Source organism: Mixophyes fleayi, chromosome 4 (genome assembly GCF_038048845.1).
Source record: "Mixophyes fleayi isolate aMixFle1 chromosome 4, aMixFle1.hap1, whole genome shotgun sequence".
In the NCBI taxonomy this organism is placed as follows: Eukaryota; Metazoa; Chordata; class Amphibia; order Anura; family Limnodynastidae; genus Mixophyes; species Mixophyes fleayi.
This window is the reverse complement of record NC_134405.1, coordinates 91,559,499-91,579,292: the sequence shown is the minus strand read 5'-3', so window position 1 is coordinate 91,579,292 and position 19,794 is coordinate 91,559,499. Positions and strand designations below refer to the sequence as shown.

At 38.7% G+C, this 19,794-nt stretch overlaps 1 protein-coding gene across 2 annotated transcripts in view; it reads right to left on the bottom strand.

The window, feature by feature from the left end:
- The window catches only part of AGBL1 (AGBL carboxypeptidase 1), a 504,403-nt gene that overhangs the window by 319,230 nt on the left and 165,379 nt on the right, over positions 1 to 19,794 (bottom strand). For both annotated transcript variants that reach the window (XM_075207749.1, XM_075207747.1), the window contains exons 16-17: positions 13,143 to 13,281; positions 11,458 to 11,611 (exon numbers count right to left, since the gene is read on the bottom strand). In XM_075207749.1, coding sequence (XP_075063850.1) covers positions 11,458 to 11,611; positions 13,143 to 13,281 — 293 coding nt within the window. The remainder of the gene's footprint in view (positions 1 to 11,457; positions 11,612 to 13,142; positions 13,282 to 19,794) is intronic.

The window sequence follows — 19,794 nt, the reverse complement described above, 5'->3', positions numbered from 1 at the left end:
CTGAAGTGCCTGGTTTGTTAAAGTGTGCAAGTCCTTTGTAAGAATCAACATATGGGTGGGTGGGAGGCCCAAGGACAATTCCATCTTGCACCATTAATCTTACCTGGCACTGATGTGTGTTTCTGCCATTACTCTAACAAGCCCATTGTTAGCTTGTTTAGGGAGGGCCATGTTGTACTTGCACTTTACCCACAAAAGTGGCACTCCTTGTGGATGAACTGCTTGGCTTGATCAATTGTACATGCTACCTCTCGTAATTGTGAGTGTCATTGTTATCTTGTTTATTGAGGGGCGAAAGAAAATAAGCACTTCAGACACAAAAGTGCCATTCCTTGTTGATGAACTGCTTAGCTTGATCAATTGTACATGCTACCTCTCCAAAAATTGAATGGAAATCACTGGAAATTAGTGTTAGTGAGGTTAATAATAATATAGGTACAAAATAATAATTAAATTATGTGATTTTACCACAAAAAATGAAATTTAGTAAAAAATTGCTAAACAAAACCAAGACCAAAACACGCAAGGGCGGTTTTAGCAAAACCAAAACCCGAAGCTAATCCAGATCCAAAACCAAAACCAAAACATGGGGGTCAGTGAGCATCTCTACTTTATTTTCTATAAATGCTCTACAAATAATGAACATAGTTTATGTTTATTATTTTTTGCATACTTGAGTATAGGTATTTTTTTTTTTTTTACAAATATAATTTTTTAAGGGGGAATATATTTTGTAATAAGTTGACCCAGGAAAGTGGGGCTGAATAGTAAAAACAGATTATACATGAGCATGTCCTATTAAGATATTTAGATGCCAGAACAGAGATGGGAAGCCTAAAAACACTGCATTGGCCTCATGGTGCAGTCCTCTAACCTTCAAAAGGACCGCACATTACTCTTAATCTCAGAAATTAGTTAAAACAACACATTTAATCAAAGAAAAAGACACCTATCGGTAATAACATAACAGCAGGCATTTTAAACACATCTGACATTAAAGCTAGCAGGAGCTGGGGGCCACAGATGAAGTCTCAGAGGGCCACATGCATCACTGTACTTATGCTACAAACAACAATACACAGACAACAATCCACTGGCTTTTAAAGAGCAGTGAGAACAATCATGTTTGGGCTGAGGCTCTTCATGACCAATTTTCATGAGGCACTTTTATCTAGAACATTGATATTGGTGAAAAGTGCTCTATAATTATTGCTTACCTGGGGCACCTAGTGAGAGTACTAGCTGCCTGGAATTTCATATTAATTCCTAAAACTTCAAGTACATTGGAATGTTATACCTTTTACAAGTTAGAATCCAGCCATCCTGTCCATCCTCTAAATGTTATTTTTCTTTCCAATATCCTAATTAACTGCAATAATAAATTGAAGGTATCATCATCTCACCTAACAGGAGCATTAGCCTTCAGGGAGAAATTTAACGAAAAATAGAGACAGACAAACCTAGGTCACCCCTGTCTCTGAACATTCAGATTTATTGGTCTGGTGAGACACAGAACAAAACAAGGAAATGTACAGGCAATCCATCTCCCTATACAAGCAACAGAAATTTCTTTCTCTGCCTGAAAATAAGTTTTTTTCTTATACTTAACCCTTTGTCAGCCAAGAAATAACATTTTACATTTCTAATTTAACATCTAGAAAAAATCTGAAAAAAATTTTGTTTTAAAAGGGCTGTGTTCATGGCCAATGGGGGTGGCATGGTTTGCAGACTACAGATTGGTGACTTTATATATAGGACCAGGGATGTCACAGCAGCTTAAGTGACTGAATGTCAGCTTTTTGTAAAAAATTGAGAGGTGACTAACAGAGCTGAACAGTGTATTTTACCTACATATTTCATATATTACATTTAAGTGACATTAAATAGTTGCACAGGTGTACCAGAGGGTAAAAAGAGTGAAGCTACAATATAGCAGTGTGTTGGTCTATTATGGCATTTGCTATCATCAGGGTCTTTGGTTATAAATGATATGTATTTCTCCTAAGGAAGTGAGTTGATGTACCCCTGAAATAGCCGGTGTTGAGTTGAATATTTGATTCTATTCTTTACTCATTGTTTGTATGCTTTTATTGGTGTTTTAAGTTTCTACAATCAGTGAACACATGTTATTTTGAGCACTCTGTTAAGAGCAATTTTGCTCTTGAAACTGGGTCACTATATCCCATCTGGACTCTGTTTTACCCCCAAGGACCTGAATAATAAAGCCACATTAGCCCAGACATTTGCGTATGGTACTATTATACCTTCACTCTATAATTTTAATTTATACCCTTTAGTTCACCCGCGATAATGGCAATACTGTTACATTGATTTTGTAGGTGTTCACTTCACATTCGTACTACCCATTCTTAGATGCCTTGCAAGAAATTTGTCAGTGCCGATTGCCTATCAATATCATAATTTTTATCAATCTGACATTTTAGGTATATTACATTCCCCTTGTGCATGGTAAATGTACAAGACACCATTTGTCCTTCTGCTTTCCTTTGTGGCACCCGGTACATTACTTTGAAGAATCTGTGTTGAAATTCATCCTACCCCATCCATTGCATAATGGACATATCCAGATCATTTCACATACCCATGCTAACCTTTTTTCGTAATACAATTTCCTTTGTTGTTGGAACAGCTCTGTTCATTCAGAATATAATTCATAGGTTGCTCACTGTATGGTGTTGTGTAGTATGTCTACAAAAGTACACCCCACATATGAAAATGCTGACAGAGGAATACAGGTTATAATATGTTCTATTAACAATCATGTTGGACCAGTTTTGTCTGCTTCAAAAGTTCGCAAACACAATTATTATTGGTAGAACATTTCCATCATGTAATCTGCTTTGCTCTCAGCAATGTGTATAATTATAATCAAGTCATATGAGGCTGAAGGAGAATAAAAAGAAAAATCCATCTCCTGTAAGCAAAGGCTTTGATTGCAGAACAGAGGTTAATACAGTAGCTAAGATCTAGAACTTAGAGTTTAGCTTTGGCAACCATGTTAACCTAATTACTTTAATTTTAATGCACAGGTGCATCACCTGATTTATAAACTGATCTAGTGAGATTAAAGAGATGACCTTTAAAACTGACCAAGAGGAATAGAAGCAAAGCAGAAACACGTTGGAGTTATAAAAACAAAAACATAATAAGATGGCTATAACATCCAGTCAAGGACAAAAGAAAAAGTCTGTAAACATATCTTTAAGATATATTGGCCCTTTCTGACGGTGGGCCCTAAAAGCAAAAGCCCACCATGCTCAGCGCTAGAAATGACCCTACTGTAAAGTACATGATTCATAGAGGGACTCTCAGACAGTGTTTAATACATTAGCCTAAAAAAGAGGATTGCCCTTGCATAGTGATTTCAGATGAAACCTTTCTTATCGCAATTATAATCTCTGTTAAAGTCGGAGCACATCTTGAGCTGCAAGCCACAGAGCAAATTAACTTGTTATTAAGATGGCTTTGAAAGGCCTTATTATCTGAAGTCAAATCTCTTGGATCAATATTCACACAAGTGCATCTTCCTTCCAAATCAATTAGTACAATTAGAGTGTTAAGATGCGTGTACTATCCTTTGCATCAAAAAAACAAAGCAGTGAAAACGCTTTGAAATGTTCTGATAAAGCGCTTACAAAATCTGATTTGTCCTTCACTGCAAAATATGTCATGTTTGGCTTTGAAAAGTTACTCAAACACAAGTTCTGGTCTTTGTAATTAACATTCAGCATTAGCTGGCATGCAGATAGAGGCACAATTATAATAACTTGAAGTCAATAATTCATAAACTATAATGCATTATTAATCAATTATCAAGGCCTGAATTACTTTTAATGAGATTAAGATGATTTGAGCACTAAGCAGTTGAATCATATTGATTTAATCAATGTGCTTAATTAAACTGTGTACATTCTCTTCAGGATCATTATTTCCAATATCCACCACAAGTGCCTTCTTTGATATTGTGCTCTCTAGAGTTCTCAGTTTTAGTCTTCTTTTTTATGAAAGCATATTTCGAAATCAGAATCCTCATAAAACAAATTGCTAATTGAGTGCAAAAGCCATTATGGGTGAATGAGCCCATTTAATCTCCAAGTAATGCAGTGACAGAGTTTTATCATGCAGCAATAGTCTCACATTGAATTTTATTATTATTATCTGGGGTGAGCCTAGCCAACCTGCTGTCTGAGACAACAATCATGATCCTCTCCTTCATAAAATACTAAAATACATTATATACTATATATGTGTATTTTTATAAACATAGCATATTCCATATACAAGCAAATATATATATGTATATATATATATATATATATATATATATATATATATATATATATATATATATATATATACACACACACACACACATGTACATACATACACATTAGAGGTGTCCACTGACCCCCGTGTTCTGGTTTTGGTTTTGGATCTAGGTTAACCTCGTCTTTTGGTTTTGGCAAAACTGCTCTCACATGTTTTGTTTTTTGGTTTGGTTTTGGATCCCTATTTTTTTTTCTAAAATCCCTATTTTTTTTGTTAAAATCAGATATTTTTGCTCTTTTCCCCCTACATATTTATTAACCTCAATAACACTAATTTCAAGTCATTTGCAGTCAATTTTGACAACCTCACAGGTCACCATATTATTTTCATACACTTTCAGCAGTGGCAGAAAAGAAAAGTGGTACAAGATGGAATTGTCCTTGGGCCCTCCCACCCACCCACCTTTATGTAAGGTATTGAAAAGGACATGTACAGTTTAACTAAGCAAGAACTCCAGCGACAAGCAGTGCCACTTTTATTGCTGAAGTGCTTGGTTTGTTTGGGCCCCCACAAAACAAGCTAACAATGGGCTTATGGCACCTAAACAAACAGTGCTGTTAATGAACTCTACTGTGGCAAGTCATGCACCAGTGGAAGCAGTTCTTGCCAGTGATAAGAAGAAGGCCATTGTCATGCCTGGGCATAAGACCAAAAAATCCACCTCATATATGTGGAATTATTTTTACACACATCCTGACAACAGTTGTCTAGACATTTGTAGCATTGTAAAGCCGCAGTCAGTAGAGGTAGGGATCTTAACCATCTAGGAACCTCATCCAAGTTACGCCATTTGAAGCAAGTTCATGGAAAGCTTTTATTAAAATCAGAAACTTATGCTAAAAAAAACAACAAGCAATCCAGCATCGGCTACCTCACTTCTCTCAGCTAGATCCCAGCACCTGCAATCTACACCCCCAACGCCTTCATCATCAATATCCTCACAAGTGATCGGAGTTGGTCCTGCATCCAAGTTTCTAAGGCGAGATGACTCCTCCCCTATTCATGACTCCTCAGAAAAATCCTTGAGCATTAGGCCCACTGCTGCTGCTTCTGCTGCTGGGGGAGGATCTTCAACCCAGAAGCAGACCAAGAAAAAGACTACTAGCAGTTTACAACAATTGGTAAGAGGTAGAGAGAAGGTGGATGCACTAAGGCAACAAGGATGTACGAGCTGCTGGGTGAGAAGGAGCTAACCACACTTCTAAAATTGCTATGGGAAGAGGGGGATATCACCTTGCGTTCAAGTACATTAGTGGGTGGTGACCAGTGTAAACTGGGGGTAACCGTGATGGGTGGGTAGGTATAAATGCACAAACAATAATACAGAGGAATATACAGTAGTGACAATATAATACAATAGTAAACAGTATAGTATTGCGCAATATAGGACAGTAATATGTGCTATTACTGAACAAAATAGAGCTTGTTATAGTGGTAGTAGTAGTAATGTTCCGATAGGCAGACAGATGTCGGTAATACAGCAGTTTGCAGTATCTCCAGTGTAGTGATCCTGGGTGTAAGATTGGAATTGTGTTCAGAATGGTGGTTAGTATATGTCTATCAGGTGTGCCATTTGAATGCAATTACCTTCAGATGGTAGTGAGTGCGCGTCCAACTAGCATCAAGACCGGTGCCTTGGATCTTATATGATGTCACGTATGGTGTTTGTAAATGCTGCGTTCAATGTAGCTGATGTGCCGGTGGACGTATCTGAGTGAGGTGATTTGGATCGAGCGGGTGATGGTATGTTGAACGAGCTGCGTGTCAGCCGGCGCTGGGCGCTGTGTGCTTTCGCCTCTGGTGTACTTGAGCACAAGGTGATATCCCCCTCTTCCCAGTTTACAACAATTGACTGTTAAACAATCCTTTGCAAGTGGAAGCAAGTATGAAAGCTGTCACCCAGTCACAAAGCCGATAACAGACGCCATGGCGACTATGTTATTATTAGATCTGCGTCCAATATCCACTATTAATGCAGCTGGTTTTAGAAAGTTACTTGAGGACTTCTGTCCCCGTTACCTAATTCCATCACAACACCATTTTACTAGAAAAGCTATTCCTCACCTCTACCAGAAGATTCTTAAAAATATATTTATTGGGCTACAAAATGCCAATCTACCCACTGTACACTTAACCACCGATATGTGAACAAGCGGAACTGGGCAAACTAAAGATTATATGATTGTGACAGCCCACTGAGTTGGTGATTTGCCTTTACCAGCAGGAACAGCAGCAGCATGTACCCAAGAATGTCACATTTTTCAGAGGCAGACTACTCTGTGTATCATCTGGTTCACTAAGAGGCATATAATTATTAATATCGTAGATTTGTAAGGCACTACTGTGCTCCACAGCACCGTACAGTAGGGAAGACAAGGACATACATAAAACAGGACATACATAAAACAAGAATAGACAAAATTAATGGAGACATGAAAACAAAGGTTATGGAGGACCCTGCTCATTAGAGAGCTTACATTCTAAAGAGAAAAGGGCACAGCTGAAACAAGAGGAGCAAGTGTGGCTCAGAGTGGAGATTGGGAATGCTGTGAGGGTGCATTAGTGTGAATAGTGTTATCGAGGATAAGGTCACCTCTAAAAAAGAGATGGGTTTTCAAAGAGCGTCTAAAGATTTGAATGAATTTCTATAAGTGGGGAGCAGCACGGGAGAAGTCTTGAAGGCGGGAGTGAGAGGTGGTTATCAGAGATGAGACAAGGCACAGGTCAGAGGTAATTCCGCTGACAACCTGTTTGAAAAACTAAGGGATGTCATTGCAACATGGCTTATCCTGCTTGGACTCTCCTGAGGATATGCGATTTCCAATAATGCCACCAATACTGTTAGAGTATTACAGCGGGGGGAATTCCATCACATTCCTTGATTTGCTCACACAATCAACTTGGTGGTACAGAACTTTTTAAAACATGACAATGACATAAAGGAGATGCTGTCTGTGTCACAAAATATTTAGGGTCATTTTCGGGATTCTACAACAGCATGTAGGTAAATGCAGCAGTTGCAAGAAGAAAAGAATTTAGGGAGAATGTACTTTAGTCCGGCGTAGTGGAGAAAACTTTCCGTGTTGTGCAAGGTGCTGAAACCGTTCAAAGTAGTCACCTGTGAAGTGAGTTCAGACACTGGTAGCTTGTGCCAATTGATTCCGTTAATTAGACTTTTGGAAAAGAAGCTTGAGAAACTGAAGAAGGAGATTAAAGAAATCAATTATGCTAAGTATGTTGGACTTTTAGATCAAGTACTTTATTCGCTTCGCCAGGATCCAAAAGTTATCAAAATCTTGAAATCAGATCGCTACATTTTGGCAACTGTGCTTGATCCTAGGTTTAAGAGCTATGTCTTCTCTTTCTTTCCAACTGGACCAAATTTCAAGAGATGCAAGGAGCTCTTGGCAAGCAAGATGACAGCTCAAGTGTCTCATGACAGGACGGCATCTCCTTCTTCAGTTTCTCAGTCAACTGTTGTTCGGAAAAAACTTAGCTTTCCCAAGAAACCCTGGGATGATGCAGATGACTCAGCACAACATTTTGCCATCTGGTCTGGGCTAAAAGAATTGACCAAAAAATATGACACCTCTGCCGTAACTCCACCTGATCCTACTATCAACATCTAAAGGATGGTGGAGGATTATTTTAACAACAGCATAGAAATATACACATCAGACAGTCCCATTACAAACTCGGAGGAAAAAAAGGGAATTTGCAGACCCATGTACCAACTTGTTTTGCATTACGTAAGCTGCCCACCCTCTAGTGTGTACTTGTAAAGAGTTTTCAGCACAGACGGAACCTTGTCAGCGAATGGTGTAAGAGGCTACTTCCTCAAAATGTGGAAAAGATGATGTTCATCAAAATGAACTACCATTTCCATGAGGAAGGCCTTACCCGCCAATTACATCAAATTACAGAGACTTCTGCAATGGTGGATTACAGCGGGGATGAATTTATTATGTGTGAGGATGATGTACACACTGATGAGGGTGAGGATGAGGCTGATGACAACACCACCTTGCCCCAGTAGAGTTCATTAACAGCACTGTTAGCTTAGGTGCCTTAAGGCCATTGTTAGCTCTTTTTGTGGGGACCCAAACAAACCAAGCACTTCAGCAACAAAAGTGGCACTCCTTGTCGCTGAAGTGCTTGGTTTGTTAAAGTGTGCATGTCCTTTTTAAGATCCAACATAAAGGTGGGTTGGAGGGCACAAGGACAGTCCTATCTTGTACCACTTTTCCTTTCAGCCACCGCTGTGTGCCAATGTTACCTACATGTGCTATATACTGTTGTGTGCTTTGCAAAACATAGTTGTCCCATGACACCCACTGAATATGCAGATGGCTCAGCTCAACATTTTGACATCTGATCTGGTCTACTGTAAAAGAATTTACCAAAATTAGTGACACCTCTGCTGTAACTCCACCTGATCTTACTATCAACATCCAAAGAATGGTGGAGGATTATTATTCATTTTTTTGAACAGTATAAAGACAAAGTTGACCTGGAACAATGGAATTAGGCATCCCTCGGAACTGCTGAATAAACATGTCCTCATAACAATAACTTGCTTAAACTAATCAAATCAATTTATTTCACCTACACATTATTTTGATACATATCAGTCAGCTTACATAAATGTATGACATTATAATTGCTGTGTCATCTCCACTCAAGAAACGTCTACCCTGGATACTGATGAGTAATACCATGATGCTTCTGTTAAAGCTCCAATGTGTCAAGTTCAATAAAGATAGAGATCCCAAGTGTGGTTTCTTACAAATTATATCTAGTAACACTTCAACAAATAGGAAAATAATTCTTAATGACTCAATTAAAATTAATCAGTATTCTCACCTCTTCCCATGAAAATGGCAATTGAAGACACTAAGGGGCGGATTCAATTCTGTTTAATGTGACGCAGAGTGCTTCCTAACAGACTGCATGGAGGTGAGCCGGAAAATCTGCAATGTCTCTAGGTACCGTAGTACCTAGAAAAGCACGCAGTCGAACATCACACTGAACTGATTGAATCAGCCCCTATGTAAGTGCAATAAATTGAATGATTACAGAAAGTACTGTGAGTCTATGTGGTATATTTACTAAACTGCTGGTTTGAAAAAGTGGAGATGTTGCCTATAGCAACCAATCAGATTCTAGCAGTCATTTTGTAGAATGTACTAAATAAATGACAGCTAGAATCTGATTGGTTGCTATAGACATCATCTCCACTTTTTCAAACCCGCAGTTTAGTAAATCTAGCCTTATGATTTCATTTTGCAAATAAACAAGTTGGATAGAAAGGGCAATTCGCTATCAAACTATTTTCATTGATAAAATACAGTTTCATTCTACAAGCATTGCTCACTATGGCATGTCAGCGTAAAGTATACAAGAGTTCTTCAATCATAAGATCTTCATAAACTTCCAGAAATCTCACCTTAGACTGTATTTGTCTTTGCACTCAATGCAAGCAGCATATTTGTACTGACAAGTTAGTCATAACTGTTTCGGCTGACAAGACGCAGACTCAAACTGTGCTTGTGTGTCACTGAATAAAGCTTTACAAATCTTTGCAGCACATATGGGGTATGTAAACACAAGCAAAATGCACACAAGGCTTTGACAATGTGAAAAAGAAGGTATGTCAATAAAACGTTAACACATAGAACCACAGTTGTAATAAAAACAAAGGTAGACTATTATAATGAATATCAAGATTTGCATTTATCAAAAGGATATACACTTTTAAAGAGAAAAGATAAAAGGCACACTTGACTGCAATATTTTTAACACTTTTAGAGGAAAAAGATTCCCAGCAGTTTTGAATCTTTTTAATACAGTAAAAGTAAACACAAAATGTATGAATCCCTTAATTGGCTCAGATGGTGCCTCAGGTGGAACATGATGCTTTAGAGCTGTGAGAGACCCAGTGACACAAACTCCTGTTGGAACCTTACCTTGTCAGAGTTAGGAAAATGCCAGGAGAGAATGGAGGAGCTGTCCTGCCCGTTCTCCCCTTCCTCCCCCCTGAGATGATGCCATCTCTGGGGTGCACTGCACATGCGCCGATTCACCACCCAAATCACAGGTAACTTTGCGTTATTCTGGGACATATATGAGAAGTATATATGGTAACAGGATAGATATGTATGAACAGCAAGATGGTACTATGTTGGGAGATAAATAATAGCTTTTGTGGTTATTACAAGGTAATAATGGAGTTTGTGAGATACATATAGGAACACATGGAGTCTGTGAAATACTCATATAGGATTAGTTATTAGCTGCTCTTTTACTATGTCAGATGGGATTGCACTTGCCATGCAGTGGTAACCAACAGTTTCACATATGAAGGACACTCCATGGACCTCACTGCTTTCACCTGCAGTGAACATGAACACATGGAGCTGGTTATGTCTAAAAGACGCCGCCCCTCCAGACCACAAACACACTGCAAGCGAGCATGGGATAATTGGATACAGGTTTGTTTCCTATACCAATTCACATGCTTTCACTAGCATTAAAACAAAGCACTAGTAAAAGCATGATGTGAACGCTAGTGGGTAAGGGGCCATAGATACAGAAAACATATTAATATTGTCACTCAGACCACCTCTATAGGGAAATAATTCCCTATACTCCTCCTAGGAAGAGCATTTACGTGTCACCTGGTGATGACATTTCTCTGCAGTCTCTGGGTCTTACAGATCAAGAGTAACTTTTCACATGGACAACTACTATGACAGAATTTCTTTATATGCTTTAACATAAGCTTGGATGTAACTGACATCTAAAATGTCCACTCACTTACTTACTAGCTGACTCACCAACCCCACCCCCCATTTAAGCAATACTGGTCAAAATCATGTTTAACTGTCTAAATAAAATGTATTCTTATGAATGTACCTCAGATCTACCTCTGTTTTAATTATGTTTGCTAAATATTGCAATATCAGATTTACTTTTTCCTTGAAATGTGTAAACTGTGGTGCTATAATTGAAGTACTTCATGCTATCACAAAAGACCATACATTTACCCTTAAGTAAATTAAATATCAATGCTTTCAGATTAAAACCAAATAGTTAGTTCCCACTTACGTATCTCATCCTTGTGACTCTCGGACATTGACCTTGGCATAGCAGTGATGGTGACAATGGGGCAAGGATTTCCACCTATAGTATAGCATAGGGTCTGTTGCTTGAAGTACACTCTCTGGGGATTGTGCCTTTGCTCCAAAAGCTGCAAGTGGGACTGATGAAGACAAACACAAGAACTTAATGGAAACTTCAACCTTCAGATTACTTTAATTTATATACTTATATAGTGCATACCCTCCTGCATTTTGTACCTTCTGTCTGTGGTTTTTATCCATAACCTAATGTGAGGCAGAGTTGTTTATGTTTTGCGCTGCAATACAGCACAAAATTGCAAAGCAAAGAGCAGAGCTATGTCATAACCTAGTGTCAGACAATCAGACCGAGGTTACCATCTTCTGGGGTAGACGAGAGCACTTTATACAAATCAGCCAAGGATATCACACCAGCCAAGTGTTTTTGGTTTTAGTTGCCTCAGCTAGTTTTATTCACAAGCAATGAAGCAAAATAAAACACAAACAAAAGATGTTGCCTGTCCAGCACTAACTCAGCACAGGATATTCCTCTATGAAGTGAAGGACCTGGTGTCCCACATATGCATTCAAAACAACAGTAGTTACACACTATAAATATGTAGTTTTTCTCAGCATACACCCACCAGCTCCCCAGACTGTAAGAGACTAAAGGAACTTCCTTGCAGCCTTTTACCAGAACCTTATCAGGTTCAGTTCCTGAATAGCCAGCAATTTGCTAGCTATCTGGAAAACCCAATATGGGCCATATGAATCATCATCATCATCATTTATATAGCACCACTAATTCCGTAGCGCTGTAAAGAGAACTCAGTCACATCAGTCCCTACCCCAATAGAGCTTACAGTCTAAATTCCCTAACACACACACAGACAGATTAGGGTCAATTTGATCGCAGCCAATTAACCTACTAGTATGTTTTTGGATTGTGGTAGGAAACCGGAGCACCCGGAAGAAACCCACGCAAACATGGGGAGAACATACAAACTTCAAACATATAAGGCCATGGCTGGGAATTGAATTCAGTGCTGTAAGGCAGAAGCTCCCATCTTTCTCTCTCCATTAAAAATCCCCACCCTTACCAGTTTGTCTTACAACTGAAGACAATCTAGCTATTCCAAACCAAACTGGTGATATAAGTACATGGCTGAGGAACAGAGAAAAAAAAAATCGGTAAGACACTTTTATTTAGTAAAATATTCAAGAGGACATGTGCAAGCCAATATATTGAAGCAATTTGATCCCATTTAAGTACTTAATTATCCAAAAAAATATATATATGAAACTCTAAAATATGCAGCAACAACTGGTCCTGAGAGAGCATACATTTTGGAACAACACTTTGATTTAAACGTAGGATCAATGCATTGCATACATGCCAGCTTTCAGCAATGACAAGCTTGCTACCCTTTTCTTAAGTGTGGACAGATGGAACTGGCAATAGAACATGTTGATTTGTACTTAGTTTGAAAAGAAGAAGATGCAGTACAATCTTTACTATAGTACAGTTAAGCAAAGAAAATAGCAACTAAAAATCTAATTCTGGTAGATCGACCATGGGTAAGTTGAGATGAGGTCAAAGTAAATATATATATATATATATATATATATATATATATATATTTACACATAAAGATGGGACTATTTAGCTCTTACCATGAGTGCTGAGTAAGTGTAAGGGTAATGGTAAGCCAGATAACAGACATCATCGTAGTGCGGAAACTTCACTGTGAAACTCAGGGTATAATATCGCCTTCTTTTCTTTGCCTCAGATGCTCGGTAGCAAAACAGGTTTCTAGAAATGAAACACAGTAAAACATTATTGTGCATTACAGTGGAAAGCATGACACCTTATTTTTTCATTTGCCAGCCTTCTAAAATGCTTTGCAGGACATTTATCCAAGGGCGTAACTATAGTCATAGCAGTCAACGCAACTGCTTATAGGACCCAGTAGCACAGGGACCCTGGGCCAAGGCGAGAAGACTGTGTCAAAGTACAAACTTAATATAACTTCAGAACATGTATACAGGCAGTTATATGATTTGGAAAGCAATGGTGAGTATGGTGGCACCATAAATAGATGGTAATAATATTAAATAATGAGTAAAAACATTACTGTAGATATAATTTATACTTATGGGACAGATTACTGCTAATTCAATTAGTACTTTGCCTTATTAGGTATTGACTGGAGATGGAGCAGTCTTTGTGCTAGGTCTGACTTTATGATGGTTATTAGAGGACCCATCACTATTTTGCTATAGGTCCAGACATTTCTAGTTACACCACTGCTTGCACTGAACATCTGCTAACATACTGAAAATAAACCCATACATGGATGAACCTATCCAGTCAATCATGTTTACACTCTCCTGAGGCATATTACACCTACAGTACAACACACATACACACATTACAGAGGGTCTACAGTCGAACACCACACAGCATGCACACACAATTACCTGCAGAATTTGCCCGTCACTCACCCAAACTTAAATGACCATTTCCATATCCAAAGACCCCCAGGTTGCTGCAGAAATTGCTGCATCCATGCATCATCTTTATAGACTTTTTAAGCACTGCTTAACTCTTGAGGCATGAAATAGCAGATTACAGTGGTTTCTTATTGATGAAGTTTATAGGTACATGGAGCCCCTTCCAAATTTTTATACAAAATACTTCTACCTGTAGGCAGTTCTTAGAAGCACAGAGAGTCCATTTACCTAGAACACTCTGGTTGAACTCACTGAGTGTCTCCCAGCTTGGCAGTTCCCAGACAGCCAACAGGCTTATTAGACACAAATCTCTTTCTGTGGGTCATTTGACCACCAGCCTTTGCCATTATATAATTGCTAGATAAGGTTAAACAACTTTTTGCCAAGAAAAAGCAGACTGCAGCGAAACGCACGTCAGTATTTGTTGTATGTGTTTCTCTTCCTTAATTTAATTTGTCCCTGCTATCACTTTGGATCTATGCAGAGTATCTGTTAGACCAATCTCCTACCGTTATAGCCTGCCCAAACCCCGAGAATTAACAACTATTAGGCAGTTAGCAATTCAATTCCAGATCCAATGAATACAGGAAACAACATAATGAAGATCGGATATAACCCCTGTATAAGATATAGGGAGGTAGTGACAACTTATATCTCACTAAGAAAAGATTCTTGATTGCAATATTTCAACACTCTGTTACATTGGGATTATATGAGCAGGAATTTACGGATCCAATACCTGGGATATTAAGGATACTTGATTTGGCTTCTTATGTATTTATTTCAGAATTTAAATTCATAATGAGACATAATATGCATAGGAAATAAGGGACAACACATATGTCTTCTTTTAATTCACAGTTTATTTTACCAAACACTTTATATATTTAGCTGTTTTTAACAAGTATAGATTATATTAGCAGGAGCCAATAAAGATTACATTTTATTAATAAATGGGGTATTCATAATATGACTTATTTGACAAGACTGTAGTGCACCAATTTATGTCAGTTTCTTTCTGTCTACCTTGCTTTTTGAGAAGGTAAAACATCTGTTATATTGCAACAAATATTTGAAATCACATATAATACCAGAGCAAACCCGGGACTGGAGATACTTAAAATCCCACTTCTACCTCCTTCTCGACCAGAATGTAATTAGAATACAGGAGATGGTTCTACCTTCACCAGAGCTTGATAGAAAAACTATTGTCTCCTGCATGTTAGTTCAATAATAGCGTGATTTCACATGACATAATGTTGACATCTCCTTTTTCAACCAATATAGTTGAATGTTGTTGCACTATTTATTATATTGTTTTTCCCTTTTTTTTGGGATGGATGGGCATGTAAACTAAAAACATAACTACAGCTTCTCCTAAAATGTTTAGTCATTAAAATAATGTCATGTTCTGTGTGGAGAGGGAAAATACCAGCATCTGCAGTCTATGTTCCAAACTCTGCAAGGTGAATGAATACTGACATCTGTTAAGGTGCATTCTTCTGTCAGGAAGCACTATTTTCTTTGAATATCAGACCAGCCATTATAAACACTGTGCAAATAAGTATTAAACTATATTGTACCCACTAGCACATTTCAAACCAATTTCCCACACAGCACCAATTATGCTGTTGTCTAACCTTCCTGGTTTTAAAAGTATTGTATAGAAGTTTTCTGACAAATTGTATCATGTCTGTAGGACCGGAAAAGCAAATGAACTATGGTGGGGAGTGTGAAAGCTGTAATTTTACTTTAAAGTAATCTTCAAGAGTTTATTTAGCTGGCAAAACTGTTAAAACAAGAATGAAACAAAACAAAAAAGTCTAAAGGAAAAAAAAACATTCTAATAGATATGTTCACTGTATACTTTGGTGTACTTGCAGAAAGTATCTATTTCACAAACTGGCTCTCAGCAAAAAAAATACCTGTACATAGCTAATAAAAATTCCTTAATATTGTATTTAAAAATCCATCAGCAGAAACTGAGGGTTGTACCTTATAATTTGAACAGCAAACAAATGGGGCTTTCAGACATATTCTTTAAAATTGCAATGTCCAATACATTTTCTTATATAGTGAGAGTCTATTCCCTGGGTCTCCTCATGCAAGAGGGACCCCTGAGGAAATTGTGAATCCACAAATTACCCTTAGGCAGAGCAGTGTGCAGTGATGAATCCTGTTTGAACCACTTCCACTCCTGTTTATTTCTCTGGCATAATCAAACTTGAAACTCCCACCACTAAATATGGGCAATTCCACATTTAACTTGTGCCTCCAAACAACTCACTCTAACTTCCTTCCTCCGTCTTTCCCAGTACTCTGACTATTCTACTCATGGAGATGACCAGTGTCTTGATCTTGTATTCTGTAGACAATGTTCAGTTTCTAATTTCCTTAACACTTCTTTCCCCATTTAGAACATCACCTTACCACTTACAAGTTCTCCTCCATTACTTTAACCTCTCTGCTAATAAACTCTACAAAGGCTCCTCATACCCACAAAAACCTTAATTTTTAACACCTTCCACCTCTCTGCATACAGCACCTTTCTTTCATGATACCACATCTTTACTAAACCATAGCAACAGTACATGATCAAGTGGCTCTAGCTACTCTTCACACTCCATGTTGACTTTGATATCAGTCATGGAACACGACATCTTTAAAAACTTTCTTTCAAAGCAGAACATCAGTGTCTTAAATCTTACACCTTTAATTATTTTCTCACATATACTGCTATCTACCACTCCTATTGAAATGCTCTGAACCCTGCCAAACAAACATATTTTCGAAATCTCATCTCTGCTTAGTCGACTATTCCGAAATGGATTTTTAACAAATTTAAATATCTTCTCAAGTTGACTACCCCGACTCCTCTCACTACTATTAGTGCCCAAAATCTAGGTCTGAATTTACTATGGTTATTAGAGGACCCATCACTATATTGCTATAGGACCAGACATTTCTAGTTACACCACTGCCTGTACTGAACATCTGCTAACATACTGTAAATAAACCCATACATGGATGAACCTATGCAGTCAATCATGTTTTACACTCTCCTGAGGCATATTACACCTACAGTACAAGACAACACACATTCACACACTACAGATGCTCGAACACCACACAGCATGCACACACAGCCTGCAGTATTTGCCCTTCACTCATATATATATATATATATATATATATATATTTATATGTACGCGCATATATCTATACAAGTTAACCCGTGCATGATACTCATGCATTCTAGTCAAATCAAGCTACTTAAGGTGTTAAAAAGGTTCTTGTCATGCATTTGGGCCATAGCCCAGGCCTCAACCACCAACCACTCCCCACTGTCACCCCCGGCAACCACCAACCACTCCCAACTGTCACTTCTCCTTCAAGAAATATATATATATTTTTTAAAATCTTTATAAACACTTTTAACAATTAACAAATTAAATTAACAAATTAAAAACATCTTAGTATACCAAATTTCAGCCCTTTCTGAATTTTTTTTCCCACACACACTAAGAATTTAGTAGGTCAGTGTATAACTCCGCCCAGCAGGTGGCGCTGCAGCTTGGTTTTATTTTTTCCACACACACACAGACAGACTAACACACGCCACTAGACATTTATATTATAGATACGCACACATATAGAAGTTTTATATTTGTATAAAAGAGGCAAGAGCTTCACCAGATAGGCTATTGAATGCTACTTTAGCCCATTTGGATACAAAATTCCCAGGCTGAAGCTCAAACTCAATTAACACTGATTGAAAAAAGGTCTGTGGGGCCATATTATAACGAGGAGATAGAGGAAGGCACCAGCTATTAACAGAGTGTACATTAATAAGTATAACAGGTTCAGAAGAAGGCCTGAAGTGCACCCATGTGATTAGAAAGACATTGCAGGAAATGTATTTAGTGCCGGTGTCCAAAATGGGCTTCACATAAGCACTGACCGGGTCCTGGCTCTCACAGAACTACATTTCTCGGCATGCCTGGGGATGAGAACTGATGTTCAGAGGTGGTGCAGAGTGGAAAAGTGAGCAGGGGATGCTGGGAAGAGGAAAGGCGGAGCTTGCAACCAGAGAGAGGAGCAAATGTGAGTGTGGCAGAGAGACAGGAGACAGAGAGAGGAGGAGAGAAAGTCTGCCAGAGCAGAAAGTCAGAGCTGGTCACTTAAGCCCCAGGCAGAGAGAGCAGGAGAGTGGAAGAAGAGGTGAAGAGAGAAAGAAAGAGACGGTTTGGAAAGAAATGGAAAGAGCTCCATATCTGAGAGGGGACATGCTGCCAGTGGAAGCCAGACAAGTAGCAACCAATTTAAATGTTATATACTTGGAAGGACTGCGTCTTTTGATGTTGTTAGTTAGGCAGGGAACTAGTGGAGATACCTGAAGATTTATATGTAAAAACCCTTTTGCGGGACTATTATTGTTATTATAATTATTATTATTCAATTATTTATAAGGCGACACAGATTCCAGATACAGAAGCCAGTAACAAATATATGAGATAATACACATGAGTAGCACAGATGAGTGCTAGTAATGCTATGGGGACTCCCACAGATTGCAGCAAAAGACATGACAGGACAAACAAGGGAGTCAGACAGTAGACAAACATGGGAAAATAGGTAAAGAGGACCCTGCCCATGAGAGTTTACATTCTAGACGGAGGGATGGTGAGAGACAGTAGGACTAACTGGGAGAAAGTGTTTTAGAATCAAGAGTTTAGTGCAGGGAGAGATACATAGGAACTTTGAGACTGAGACACTAGAAAGAGTGATAAAATCACTAAAAGCAGATTCATTCCAGTGGAAACCTTGCATGTGAGCATTGTGGCACAGGTTAAAGTGGAGGAGACTGTGAGTTGCAGAATCACAGTAAAAAGCAGGGAACAGTCTGCATTTATTACATGTATTTCTGCATCCATATTGGATTGTTCTTATGTGAGAGAGAAGGAGTCTTGTTCATAGAATCTTCATAAGAGATCTATTGTGCTATCAGGAAAAGCTAACCAAAAGTGTGATTACCAGTAGGGATGAGCGCGCTCGGATTTCTGAAATCCGAGCCCACCCGAACGTTGCGGATCCGAGTCGGATCCGAGACAGATCCGGGTATTGGCGCCAAATTCAAAAGTGAAACTGAGGCTCTGACTCATAATCCCGTTGTCGGATCTCGCGATACTCGGATCCTATAAATTCCCCGCTAGTCGCCGCCATCTTCACTCGGGCATTGATCAGGGTAGAGGGAGGGTGTGTTAGGTGGTCCTCTGTGCTGTTTAGTTCTGTGCTGTTTAGTTCTGTGCTGTTTAGTTCTGTGCTGTTTAGTGCTGTGCTGTGCTGTGCTGTGCTGTGCTGTGCTGTGCTGTGCTGTGTTCTGCAGTATCAGTCCAGTGGTGCTGTGTGCTGTGCTCTGTCCTTCTGAGGTCAGTGGTGCTGCTGGGTCCTGTGCTGTGTCCTGTTCAGTCCAGTGGTGCTGTGTCCTGTGCTCTGTGCTTCTAAGGGCATAGTTATTTCCCCAATATTCCCCTGTGTTTAAAAAAATAAAAATTTTTTTTTTTTATAAAATACCAAAAACTACTTTAATATTTTTTAATTACCACAAAATTTTCACAACCAATCCTGCAGTATAAGCCCATTGGTACTGCAATATTACCAAGTTCACACATTCAGCAGTAAAAGTCCAGTGGTACTGCAATATTACAAAGTTTACACATTCTGCAGTATCAGTCCAGTGGTGCTGTGTCCTGTGCTCTGTCCTGCTGAGTTCCGTAGTGCTGCTGGGTCCTGTGCCGTGTCCTGTTCAGTC